The 14,596-nt window shown below is 40.2% G+C and overlaps 1 protein-coding gene across 2 annotated transcripts in view; it reads right to left on the bottom strand.

The window, feature by feature from the left end:
- DNAH7 (dynein axonemal heavy chain 7) overlaps positions 1-14,596 on the bottom strand; it is a 191,915-nt gene that overhangs the window by 61,722 nt on the left and 115,597 nt on the right. For both annotated transcript variants that reach the window (XM_072979520.2, XM_072979522.2), the window contains exons 38-43: positions 12,938-13,064; positions 10,370-10,589; positions 8,077-8,949; positions 6,397-6,626; positions 4,551-4,881; positions 2,099-2,445 (exon numbers count right to left, since the gene is read on the bottom strand). In XM_072979520.2, the coding sequence (XP_072835621.2) occupies positions 2,099-2,445; positions 4,551-4,881; positions 6,397-6,626; positions 8,077-8,949; positions 10,370-10,589; positions 12,938-13,064 (2,128 nt within the window). The remainder of the gene's footprint in view (positions 1-2,098; positions 2,446-4,550; positions 4,882-6,396; positions 6,627-8,076; positions 8,950-10,369; positions 10,590-12,937; positions 13,065-14,596) is intronic.

Here is a 14,596-nt window from a genome sequence, read left to right as displayed (position 1 = left end):
ATTTAGGTCACTTAATTGGGCAGGGAGAAATTCAACCCCTGCAAGCGAAAATACAAGCTATAAATGATTGGCCTATACCTAAAACAAAGAAACAAGTGTGATCGTTCTTAGGTTTAATTGGTTATTACCAAAAATTCATACCCGATTTTAGTCATTTGGCTACGCCTTTGACGGAGCTAACTAAGAAAAGGCAGCCTGTCAAGGTAAAATGGACCCCTGAATGTCAAAGTGCTTTTGATGCCTTAAAGACCAAAGCCATCAATGCACCTATTCTAATATCACCTGATTTTAACAAGTCTTTTGTTTTACAAACAGACGCCTCAGAATTGGGTCTCGGAGCAGTATTATTACAACAAGGAGAAGATGGGAACCTGTATCCTATTTCCTACTTCTCCAGAAAACTCTTAGAACGAGAAAAACATTATGCCGTACCAGAAAAGGAGGCACTTTCTGTTGTCTGGACATTAAATCTGTTAAGACCTTATTTATGGGGGCGCAAATTCACTCTGCAAACTGATCACCGAGCTTTGGTTTGGTTACAAAAAATCAAATCTCACAACCAGAGATTGCTAAGATGGAGTCTATCCCTGCAAGACTTTGATTTTGAAATACAACATATTCCGGGAAAATTTAATATTGTTGCAGATAGTCTTTCACGAATGTACACTGATAATGAAACTGAGTAATTAAGATAACTGTATATACACATGTGATATTGTAAATAGTCACTTGCATAATCAAATGTTAAGTAAGTATAAAAATAAGAACTCTAATAGTTCTGTATTTTGTATCTTTAAGGGGGGCGTGTCATGAATTTGATTATGAAAATAGAATAGAGTTGTATTTCATAGGATTTATTTCAGAGCTGCAACGAAAAAGCTAGAAATCTGCTTGTGTCCAGGTGCTAATTAGAGAGTAAATGTACAAGGTCAGTTCTTCTCCGGCTAAAGAAAAAAAAGTTAAGAAGAGCAAGCTGACCCTTATCTTATCTCAACTCCGATGGACAAGGACATAACTTCTTAATTTAAGAAGGATGGGCGAAGAGAGAGGGGAGGAGAAGGACGGAGAAGAGATGGAAGGGAGAGAGACGACACCGAGAGAAATGCAGCCGACAGGACTTTATTTTGAGATTGCGTAAGGATGCTTATTTAAGATATAGCTAGACTGTTTATTGTTTTCACTTTATAGAGGAAATAACTGGTGGCTAAGGCTGGGGGTTATTTTGGAAATACTGAATAACGTTAAAATAAGCTTGTTGAAATGATATCTTTTGTAATAAAATATAAAAAGACAAATTGTCTGTAAGCTGTCTCCTTGTTTAGACCACAGCTACTATGGTAAAATTGGCTACGTTAAAAATATATTATTTGATCTGGCCACATTTACGCTACCAAATGAGGGTCCTAAAGTAATAAAAGACGAAGAGCAGACCTTCCAGATTGTTTATTTAAAATCGAGACAGACTTGGGTGAAGGAGTGAGAAGTCGCCTAGAGCAAAATTACAGGACCCGATTTTGCTGGCAATAGGGACTGATCATTCTGAATCCCTCTCTGTCTCGTGTAAAGGCAGTTCTAAGGAACGCTTTTACCACACATGATAGCATAGGCTGACGGGAATTGGAGTCCGTCAATATCTGGATGCCCCTGGGTTCCAGCCAAGCCTGCAGGTCACACACCCCTACCACAAGAGTTTTTGTGGACAGACTACAAGATTATGTTGACTTATACATTTGGCTACAAGAAACCCAGAGGGAAAGGGGCAATCCTGTGTGTATGCAGCAAAAAGAAATCCAGGTTTTAGAAACCCACACAGGTGACAGCAAACCTAGAAAATCTGCACTCTTTAAGCTGCTGATTTGGGGGAAACTGATCCTGCCTTAAGACAAATGTTCTTTCTTGGAAACATATCTCTTTCCCCTCCCCTGCTCACTAGATGTGTGCAAATAAACGGATACGAGGCCGAAAAGAAAAATGCCCCAGTGTTCTCTCTGCACAAGGGCATTGGCCGGGCAATAGACTAATTTCTACTGCAAGAGGAAGTGAGAGCACACCAGCCAAGCATTCTTTATTGACACTAAACTTTCAAACAGGAACTTACCTATCATAAGAATCCATGGCAATGACCCATTTACACAATCCTTCTGCAGCCGTGGAAGCATTTCGGATCTTCTCAGGAACAAACTCAGGATTCGTGATGTACTGCTTTCTGATGATGCTCATGTAAGCTGGGGGGATGTTGTCCTTGTCATACTCATGAAGGGACTGCAGAAACCTCATGTCCCCTAGGAGTTTCTTAGCCGGACCCCAGAAATCTTCGATCTTTTTTCCTGTGCCTGTTGGATCTGGAATTTTATCTGCCTTGATGCCTTTCAAGATACAAATGGTCTCCATAACAAGCTTCACTCCAGCAGGAGGACTTTTCATAGACTTCACAACAGTGATATCCTTAAAAGAAACAGTGTTGGAAGAGAATTTATTTCAGCATGTATAATTAAAACTAAAACCCCTAAGCTAAAAACTAAAGTACTGTGGCAGTACTGTGCCATGGATTACAATCCATTTACAATCCACATAGAGTAAATATAAAGAGGTAGATGGTAACACAGTTTGACTAACCATTGTATCCTTTTCCTACCTTCTCTTTCAACCTCCTTTGCAAGGAGCTGCTACTTTCAAGCCACATGGCAATTCTACTGCCTTACAGTACTTACTGAAATTCCTGGCTACCTACTATCTTGTCACTGAATATACGTACAGTATGTAACAAGTGATCAGCCCTGCTCTCACTTTCTCATTGGTTTTGAACTAATTTTTAGTTGATTTGGAGAAAACTGGAAAGCTTCATGGTAAAGCCACAAAGTCAGTGAAAGTTTGCATTTATGGGGCATTTGTACACCAGTGGTGACTGTCGTTAATAAGTGAATCGGCACTGAGATTTACAGTGGCTCCAGTTTCACGTATCTGTCCTTTCTTTCATTTTCTCATCCTTCTCAGGTTCCACAGCCCCTAGTTAACAGTCTCCAAATCTTTTTCCTCCTTTTACATTAATAAAAAGATAAGCCCCAATCCTGCAGTATTTGAGCTTATTTCGCTGGGTTACGCCGACTGTTTTAAAAACTGAAACAGAAGATAGTCAAATCTGGTAGCATTTTATACTCGTGGATGGGAGACAGCTTTCCAGTTATACAAAACTAACATGTTGTAATAATGCAGAAACTAACAGCATATACAACCTATTAGGCACTGTACAAAGAGGAAAAAAAAGGCTCCCCATAAAATTGATGCAGCAATTCTGCATGTGACTATACAATGATTTACCCCTCGGTTTGTGTTACGAGTTGGCAAGATTAACTTTGGTGTATTTCCCATCGATTACACAATGTACAGCTAATTGCCAGTAACTCCAATTTTTTTCATGGGCAACTATTGATTTTCTTCAGCCAGCAGAAGCTAGTGGGTTTTTTTGTAGTGATTCTGATAGTGATCTGGGCATGTCCAAGAGTGACATTGATATAGGGGCATCTTTTAAAAAATCTGGCAAGTGATATAGTGCTGAATTGATATAACAACTTATGAGACTGCAGTGCCCATCTGGCATAGCGCTAAATTGGAAAAGCATAATAAAAAATGTTCAAAGAAAAGGCAAAGGGTGCTCCCTTGAGAGGGATTTTCTAACAGTACAGACATATCATGCCATGCTGTGGGATATGCTAGTACAGTGGTGCCCTGCTTGACGATTCCCTCGTTACATGACGAAATCGCTTGATGACGATGCTTTTGCGATGATTCTATGGGCGATTTTCGTTTGATGACAATCAGTTCCCTGCTTTGGGAACTGATTTTTCACTTAACGACAATCAAAAACAGCTGATCGTCAGATTTTGAAAATGGCTCCCCGCTGTGCAAAATGGCTCCCCACTGTGTTCAGGATGGATTCTTCGCTATACAGGCACGGAAAAATGGCCACCCTATGGAGGATCTTCACTGGACGGTGAGGTATTTCCCCCATTGGAACGCACTGACCGGTTTTCAATGCATTTCAATGGTTTTTTTTAATTTCAATTGACAATGATTTCGCTCTACAGTGATTTTGCTGGAACGGATTATCGTTGTCAAGCGGGGCACCACGGTACAGTGGGAATACCCCACTGAACATCCCCCTCTAGTTAACAACATTTCTTTCTTCTCTGGATCTTTTTAATGCTTTTTCAATTAAGTGCAACATCAGAGAAGCACTGCAGTTTCACAAGTTGTTGTATCAATTCAGTGCAAGGTCATCTGCCAATTTTAAAAAAAATAACAACAGAGGTGAAGAAGAGGGTGGTGTTAATGACAGAGGAGGGCAGATGACCTATGATCCCACTGAGAACTGTAGTGATTTGAGGAACAATGTAGACCTCAGATCTGAAAAGCAAATGGACAATTAAACAGAATCGACCGATCTACTTGCACCTTAACTCTACAGTATCTGCCTTTTAAAAGCAGGCGCTTCCTGTTTTCCAATCAGCCCACTTGAACAAGAAGCATGGAATATATTCGATCATCGGTACCTGTGCCGTCAGGGTGTCAAGAGCAGCCAGCGCACTTTCCAGGATTGGCAAGGCTTCCGCCAGATCAGCATCGCATTCGTCTTTGATGGCTTTAGCAGCCATGGCTTGCTCATTGGCCACAGCTTCGTCCGCTTTCACTATTTTCTCTGTTTTCGCCACTTCTAAGGACTCTTTCTCAATCACGAGCATCATCTCGTCCACTTGCTTGCTGGCCACCCTCAGCTGGGGCTGCAAGGCCTCCAGCTCCACCTGCATTGTGGCCACCTGTGCTGCAGCCGAATCCAGCTTCTCCAAGCCAACTTCGTATCTTTTTTTCATTTTCATCACCTGACTGGGGATAGTTTAGGAGACTGAGACACGGGCAACACATCAACCCGACAATCTTTAAATTAATCCCTGCGGAGTTCCTCAACAAACATGTGTAGTCCGCATTGGAGGAATGTTTCCTGTTTCCTATTCAAATATTCTTACAATCTTTTTGAGTTCTTAAGTAGAGCTCAGTTTCATAGACCTGTCCTGCACATTTCCATTTAAATGCCAGTGACTTTACATCGTTCACATTCCATCTCAAGCTATCTAAAAACTTTCTTGGGATCAGTTGGCTATTGAACCTTGGCCCAGGGGCTGAATTTAGCCCTCCTGGGATCACAACACAGGCTTCTCCGGATAGCCATATCCCTTCCCTATGATACTACTTCGTGATTTCCTACTTTTGCACAAGTTCCTTCCTGTTACAAAGCATTGAACTGCTTCTCAGAAGGCCTAATTACCAGCAGAAAGGAGTGATCCGCTAAAAAGAGGTTGGTACTTCTCTCCCCCATCCTTTTGCTTGACATTGGCTGTTCATGTTGACAGGCTGACTTGATATGTCTTTCCTATGAGGTGGCAAACAGTGCAGATTATTTTACTGCTTTTTAATGTGTTCACTGCTTTTTATTTTTAATTAATAAAATTCCAAGAGGGACCATGTGAGTACTCTGGGAATTCCCTTGTTATTTCCACTCACTGAAGGGGGATAAAGCAGTGATTTCACTACCACCTTTACCCCATCATCATTTCACACCTTTCCAATGGTTGAATAAAAAGGATAGGGGTGAGTTTATAAATCTCTATTATTTCTAATTATCAAAAGAAAGTTCCTCCTGCCCTTCACCTCTTCTCAGTCCGTAAGGGCTACCATGAGGGTGATGGTCCACTCTTAGACCAGCTAGATTAAGCCTTATGGTTTAAAAATACTGCCTCAGAGTACTCCATAACATTGTTTAAATTCTGTTCTGTAAAATTTCTTTGAACACTATAAAAGCAAACTATGAAGGGTACCAGCTAAGGAAGTAAATGAACGATCATTACAGTAACAAAATATTCAGAGAAATTCAGACAGAAAATAGTAGCGTTGATGTAAAGAAAAATCCAGAAGCTGCAATCAAAATGGTAGCCATGAAGCAATAGGAGAAATCTGGAAAGGTGTGCAGGCCGTATGTCCATGCTTGACATTTGGGACCTATCAGGATATTGAAAGAAAGAGGGAAAACAGACATAACGAAATCAAAGCTCTCAGCAATTATAAAGGTTCTTCAGTTGGCTGTTAGCAATCCCTGTCTGCCATCACAGGTGATTAAGGAAGCCATTTTAGCAGTGTCCTGCACTTTGTAAGTATATACAGTATCTAGGTTGGAAATAACAGGAATAAAGACAACCCTCTTCAGTTTTGGAATTTGCATGCATCCCCTCTTAGATTTTGGGGCATTTGTGCATATGTGTTTGTACATATGTTTGTACATGTAGAGCTGAAACAAAGGAAACAAATATATTCCGCGCTAGCCAAGGATGCTTTAATCATACTCACGTTCTGTTCTTTTCCAGAAGGGATTTGAATGTGGAAATCAGCTCTAGGTATGAAGTAGGTGTTACATAATTGTGCCTTTGGAGCTCATTATAGAACTGTTCAGACAAGCTAATGGTGGTCATATGAAATTTTTGACACAGATCAATGCACCCATGCCGTGTTTCCTCGGACATTTCAATATCTTCCAAGGAGCGAGTGGCCACGGCCTGTAATGCGTCTGAAGGCCATGACTACGTGCATAGAAAGAAAGAAAACATTTTACTATTGCTGTGGATGAAAAGAAATGCAGCACAACCCCCATCCATGGGATCATTATCCACTGATTCATTTATCTGCTGGCTGAAAATACTAAATTAAAAAAAAAACCAGAAATACCTATTTATATATATTTCTAGGGTGTATTTATTAGAAATGGATGCTAGAGGGAGCCAGAGACCATGCACTCTATTGTGTTTGATACTTCTGCATTTTTCAACATCCATGGATGAAACTGATCTTCTATGGATACCACACTCCTACTGTGTTGCAAAAAGAGTAATATTTACTTATGGTAGCCATCAAAAAAGCGCAAGGCACCATACCATAAATTCTCAGGCAAGGCTTTAGACTTCAAGTAGCTCTAGCTTCACGTGTACTAGGTGGATTCTATGGAATATACAGATGCAGTCTACTCTCCAATACAGAGTGTGTATATTTACCCCTAGAGAAATCAGCATTAGCTGGATTTAGTATGGATGCGCTCTGTCTTCAGGACTCTCCATGTCTTTGCATCCGATTTAGATTGAGGCATACTTGTCAATGCAGCCCCAAATCCAAACCAACCCTTTCTCAAAGCTACTAGACATAGGCAAGAATATGTAGAGGCTCAAGGGTTTCTGTCTGTAACTTGGAGCTAATCCAAATATTTGGAATAGTCTCATGGCAAAGTCCTCTTCCTAAGACTGTATCGTTTCCGCAGGCAGGCAGGGCGTATATGTAAGCACATTCTTCCATTTTAACACCTAGTAGCTATAGAAAACAAGAACATCCAGCAGAACAAAAGGCTTGAACTTTTTCAACCAAGACTTCTAGATTAAAGAAATTGTGCTTCTCAAAGGCCTTGACTACTTCTTCAGATGATCACGCCTTGACATCTTACGTTGAAATATGAATGAACTTCATGCATTCACAAGTTTCCACTTCACTTCTCATTTCACACAGATGGCAACACAAAACCGTGAGGAGCAACAGTTAACAATAGTTTCTTGTTATATCGAAACTACAAAATTGTGATTAACAACTCCAAACAAGACAAGACAAGCTTTAAACAAAAACTCAGTTTTCTAGGTTGCTTAGAAGCCATTAACCATGGATTCCCATTTCAGAGATAAGCCAAGATTTGATTGTCTGAATGTTTCCGTTATATATCCGTGGGACCAGTGTCCACATGTTCACTTATCTACTGCCTAAAAATATTAAATTACAAAAACTGAAATACATATTTTTATATATTTCCTTGATTTAGTTGCCAGAACTGGCCACTAGAGAGAGCCAGAAACCATGCTATGTATAGGGTTTAATCCTATAATCCTATAATCCATGGTTTCAGCATCCATGGGAGGGGGACTAGGAATCAATCCCTCCATGGATCCCATGGTACTACTGAATACAAACTTAAAAGATATTTTCAGAGAACTCTACCTGAAACCAGTCAATAGTACAGCAATTAACAAGAGCAGGAAACCTCCGAAGACGATTACGAAAAGCATCTCCAATGGGACTCATGGCCAACACTATATGGAGCTGATCTCGGCAGCGATCAATGAACATGTTGAAAAGAGCAATGGGACTACCATCCGTTTGCTTGGTTCTATCCCGCTGGCGATCAATTTGCCGCATCTTTTCACAAATCTCTTGCTTTTCATCGACCGCAAAAAGGTTTGGTACTTCTCCAGCGTTTAACAAGTTGTTGATATCTTCTAAAAACGACTCCCTTTTTATCTGAGTATCAGTGAATAAGAAAACTCCTTGCATTTCACCTTCAGTAGATCTCCTCAGGATGACTTTTAGATCTTCGTGCCACTCATTAGTCCCATAACTCTTTGAAATTTCAACTTGAAAGGGTGTATAATCTGCCATGTGTGCAGCTAAACGGGTGAGGGACTGTCGGCCGCTGCCTCCAACCCCGACCAGGAGGGCGTGGCTACGAGGCTGCTTCAGAATCCGTGAAATTCTACAAACATGTTCTATGGCAAATCGGAACAACACCAACTGCATGGGTTTCTTGCTCATATTGTTGTATTCCTCCAGATGGCTCTCTACAACAACTCTCAAATGGTCGACATCCATGACTTCCCTGTAGTTTGTGTCCTCCCTTTTCGGATCATGAAAATCACAGAACATCAGACTTCGCAAATCGTCCTCCTCCACCTTGCCATCATAATTGAAGTCCAGCCTCTGGAACAGTTCATCAAACTCTTCTTCGAAGTGGTTTTTCACCACTTGTTGTATGCATCCAATAAGCCAAGATCGATCTGCCTGATCCACCAAGCGGTCATAATATACCCTAAGCACCTGTAAGGTAAGTAAGAATGTGACTATTAAAACTCTTCTGATAACATTCTAGTTGCAAATGTAAAAAGAACGAAATAAACTAACTCAGATGAAGTTCAGTTTGCAAAATAGTATAAACAGCGATAGATTTTAATCTAAACTATACTTCCCAGGGAGAAATACATTTTTAGTACTGTATTCATTGACAGGGAATTACAGGGCAATTATACACACAATCATAGAGAACTCTCCACTTTAGATACATGACTAATATTCTAGGCAGTCCCAATTTAAGTTCAAGAATCTCTCCACTTCTTAAAAAACCTTTCATTTTTAACTTCATGTGGTTGCCAATCGTTCGGCATGAATCAAACACCAGGAATTGTGTGCAAAAGGTTGCATTTCAAGAGGCCTGTACTTTCACTACTTGAAAAGAAGAAAAATGAACCGTGTGAACTGTTTGTTAATAAGAATGAGAAACACTTATTGTTTTGTTGTTGTTTCCTCTGAGTTCTTTCGATAAGCTTTTATTTAAAGGTTGCATTTCCAGCTTGAGAGATCACAAAACCCTGATATAAGCACACACAATCTTTTAATCTACAAAATCAAAAACTAACATTTTACCTGTTCAGATTTATTATTAGCCCTGTTCTAAACCACTGAGGCAAACAAGTATTAAGACAATTTTGCCGCTATAAAACATAGCGTCCAGCCTCTCTGATGGCTTGATCCAGATGCTAGAATGCTAATCACAAGCCTAGCAGTGCCTCTGAAAATTGCTCACAATAGGATTTTGGCAAATTTCCAGGGAGCCAGGAGGAATTACACAAAGTGTCTCTCTGCACCACATCACTGTTTGGATCAGATACAGCAAATGGAGCTGTTAATGGCCGTAATGGATACATCCATTTGTCCTACATCAAAAACATAACGATCAATGAAAGATTACTGGTGACACCACAATACAATACAAAGGTGTTGTGCATTTCTGCTGGGGGAAACGCATAGCAATAATAAAAATTTCTAAGTAAATGTAATTGAAACAGGCATGTTTGAAATGAAATAATTTAGGTATGTCGACCCTTTTCAAGAGATTTAAGGAATTCCTACACTGTGGTAGATGTGTCACTGACATTGGCCAAAATGGGAATGGCTATACAAGATAAACAATCAAAAAGCTTTCAAACAAAACACAGCATCTCAAGATTCTGCAGCAACTGCAGCAATGAATATTGCTAGACCACTCTGTGGTCTAACTATGTATTGGACTAACTACGTGTTTGTCCAATCCTAGCCCCAGCTACAGCTTCACAGAATTGTTCTGAAATCACCAGAAACCTGACAGCCACTCACTAAACTATCTTATGACTGGTGGTTAAAAAAACAAACAAACAAAAAACCCCAAACAAACACATCAAGACAGGCTTCAATTATTGAGTACCTCATGAACCCAAAGGCGTTTTATTGTTCCTGGAGATTCTGTCGTTTCAGGTCTTGAGAGACAAACACCTTGAATAACCCGAGAAAAATCGCGGAGATTGAACAAATAGTGTGATTTAGTCGGAGTAGGAAGCAAATTCTCCATAGCCTCTTTATATACAGTCATGGTGGCATTTATAATCTGTGATGTCAGCTCAACACACTCCGGAGGGAAGCCGTAACTGTGCATTTAAATTTAAAATATAAGAAATATGATGAGTTGTACAATGTTAAATATAGGCCTTTTCCTGCACTGACTCAAATCTATTGCCAACAAATGCCATTTATGGGACACAATGAATGGCTATAAAATACTTGGCTATAAAATATATTTGGAAATATTTCAAAGATATTTCAAAAAAATATTTCCAAAAAATAGAATCTGTAACAGCCCCTGAATATGTCCACAAGTAGGCCCCACATGCTTTCGAACCGCCAACCTAGCGGTTCAAAAGCATGTAAATGCGAGTAGATAAATAGGGACCACTTCGGTGGGAAGGTAACAGCGTTCCGTGTCTAAGTCGCACTGGCCATGTGACCACGGAAGATTGTCTTCGGACAAAAATACTGGCTCTATGGCTTGGAAACGGGGATGAGCACCGCCCCCTAGAGTCGAACACGACTGGACAAAAATTGTCAAGGGGAACCTTTACCTTTACCTTTAGGCCCCACTAGTGAATAATGAAGAACAAAAGGGGATTCCTGCCAATGTTAGAAACAACCAGAAGGCGATGATGGAGGCAGAGGAGCAGCAGTCATGAATATGACATGTGAGTGGCGACAGTGTGTTTTACTATCAGCAGTCAGCCAAGCCACAGCATCACATTTCAATGGTGCAACCTAACCAATCCCTACTTCCACTATTGCCTCTAACAATGACAAACAAGGACAGTAATTCATCATCCCACAACGACAGCCCATGATGTCCACCAGTGACCTGCTTTATTGTATTTGAGCATTCAAATGTTTTTTTTTTCAATCCAGTAATTAGTAATGGATTTTAGCATCCTAATCTCTAGCTTTTTCAATGAAAATATTTTGCTACTCCAATATCCTTAAATGATTCATGCTGTCTTTTACGTGTTTATCTGGACATGAATCGGCACACTTTCGTTGTGAGATATGAGAAATATTGTGGGGCAAAATACAGCTGCCAGCATCGTGACTGGATGCTTCGCATTTAAGCCAGTGTCCAATATTATTTTATTTTATGTTTTTATTGGATTTCTATTAATGTTCTCCCAGAAAATGGGGTCTGAGCTGGGTAGAAACTGGATCCATGATGGCTGTAACATTACAACAGTAAAGCTGCAAGCCCACCATGAGCATGCTGCTCTCCATACAGGTCCAGTACAATAAGAAGATACCTGTTTTCATGTCCTTCACAAATTAGTTCAAGGCTGAGAAGTTTCTTTGGATGCAAATAAACAAAAACTAAAAAAGCAGGCTTTGGTGTTGGCCCTTTGGGGGGGGGGAACCCTAAGCAACAGGAATAGCATAGCACCGTTATTTAATAATAATTGTATGCCGTCAAGTCAATTCTGACTTATGGTGTCCCTTTTCAAGGTTTTCCAGGTAGGATGGGGGGGTGTTATGACTGTGGGTAGTATTCTGGTGATGTACTAAGATCGGTGTGATTTTTGGACAATGAAAACACCAATTCTTGTGATCTTTTTTCCAAGTCGCACCAAAGTATTTTTTTTAAAAAAAACTATCAAGTTTAGCGATAAATCGCCTTGTCACTACATTGATATACTACTTTAGTGCTAGATCACCTCAGTGTAGACAAAAAAGGACAAAAATTGACATGAAATAGAAACAACGCTGAAGACTTACAGCAGACTACTATGTTTCTGAAGTATTTGTGTATGTGTTTCTACATTATGGAGAACTCTGAGAAATTGTCCCTTTTCCCTAGCGGTGTGCAACACTTTAAGCAGCTCACCAGCTTTACAATAAATCATAAAAAGAGAGTCAAGAGTTGGCAGATGGTGAGATCAGAGGCATGGGGGAAGTGGCATGGATCAAACTGGTTATGACTGAGGGAGCAGTGTGGACATTGACACTGAAAGAATCCACATACTCCATGTGAATTGCTCCAGTTTGGCTTGCCAGTATAATCACAGCCTTATTAAAGCAAGACAAAAGAACAATAGTCACATCTGTGTCAGGTTTTATAACTAGGAATAAGCAGAACTGGGTTTTCACACGTAGAGTAAACACAGTATAAAATACAATATAAATCATATACAGTATACGATAGTCGGAAGTTTTAAGTTTTGGAGTTTCTTTGCTTTTGTGATAAGGCATGTAGTAAATGAAATAGGTATGTGAATATCAAAACTCCATTAAACTCATGCTTCTCATGTTTTTGTAATGATTGACAATCCTATACACTTTGCCTTAGCAACCCCATCACGTACTAAACAAGGAGGCATTGGTCCAACATGTTTAAGGCGGAAGATGTTTTGATAGCTGATATAGTTCCATTAACTACTTTAATATGCCATGATATACCACAGATACTTACCATATAGAGAGATGCCAGTCTAAGATTCTTGAGAAAATTGTATACATTGAAGCATCGTCAAATTCATTAATAGTGATTGTATTGAAGTGTCGTAGATATCGGGGTGTGATTGGGTTTCGGCCTCCACCTGCAATTAGGAAGGACAATCGGAGCTCAGAATAGAATAGAACAGAATTTGGACTGGCTTCTACTTGCCAAACATACACTGAAAAACATCTTCTACCAGGAACAGCTTCTGTGAGCCAAAACCACTGTGCCAGTGACGCAACATGCAACATTTTTTTTAAAAAAAGGAAGAGCAGTGCATGAGCCTTCAGCATTCCAGGTGACAATATGACAAAGCACAAAAACTGTATCCTAAAGTTCGCAGGAGGGTGAATTAAAACAGATGGCAATGAAAGTGCTAAAATGGATGATGAAAAGGATGGCAAAAGGGTGATAAAAGGAGGCTGAGGTCACGAAAACCTAAGGATCAGGGAAAGCCTGGCGGAAGAGTCTTCAATGTTTGTTTGTCCCTTTTGCTATTTGAAATGTAGTTTCCACCACCCCCTTTTTCTTTCCAACGGGGACAGAGTTGGGTTTCAACACAAGGATTTGCTGTCACCTGATTAAATCTGACTGCTCTGCTGCTAATGTGAAAAGGGGATCCTAATAATTTTCCTGAATAGTCACGATTTTTGGAAGAAGAAGAAGAAGAAGCATAGAGTAACAAGGGTCACTGTATTTTGCAGCCATACTTGAACTGAAACAGGGTGTTCCCAGACAAGGAACAGTTTCTCACACAATGATCTTGCTTCATTCATAATATTTTTCCAGGGATCCAAACAATCTTTTCCGTTTGTAGCACTGTGGTATTTTTGCCACCACTACTGGCTTTTTTCTTTCCAGAAAAACATCCAACAGGATAGGACAGATGTATGATATCTAATGAGTACCACTGTAAGGAACAGATCATTTGGAAGCACCCATGTTCTTTAAAGCTGGCTGGATAGCTCACTAGGTTAGATAACCTGGCTGTGGAGCCAGGTGTCTGGAATTCGATTCTCCGCTGTGCCTCCTGCAAGCACAGCCAACCGATGCGGCCTTGGGCCAGCTGCACAGTCCCAGGGCGTCCCCCCCCCCCCCAGAGAAGGGAATGGTGAACTACTTCTGAGTATTCTCTACCTGGAAAACTGGGGAAAGGGTCACCATAAGTCAGAATTTACTTGATGGCATGCAGTTATTATTGTTTAAATCTCTCACAAAATATGTAAGAAAGAAAATTCCTTTCTCCATATAATTATAAACAGCTTATAGATGATGATGATGTTCTTCCACACACATACTATGGAATTGCACACTAGGTATATTATGCATGCCAAGGAAAACTCCTAAAGATGAAGAGAGGAAGAATTCAGAAGGAGCACATGGTCTTCAGTGGTATTCCACATTGTACAATGTAGTTCTCCCATCAGCTGCACCACGTGGTGATCCATAATAACTAATCAAACAGACTCATAGATAATATAAAGCAGTTCCAGGAGCAACTATCACTGATAGAATACATGCTCATTCAAAACAAGTTTTAGGAGAGGGAAAGATGGGAAGCTGGACCATTCTGGTATCTCAGGAATAAGCACATTTAGAAAGTTCCATCACCTTCTGGACTGCTCCCATTTG

Source organism: Pogona vitticeps, chromosome 1 (assembly GCF_051106095.1).
Source record: "Pogona vitticeps strain Pit_001003342236 chromosome 1, PviZW2.1, whole genome shotgun sequence".
NCBI classification, from domain to species: Eukaryota; Metazoa; Chordata; class Lepidosauria; order Squamata; family Agamidae; genus Pogona; species Pogona vitticeps.
This window is presented reverse-complemented; position numbering and strand designations above follow the sequence as displayed.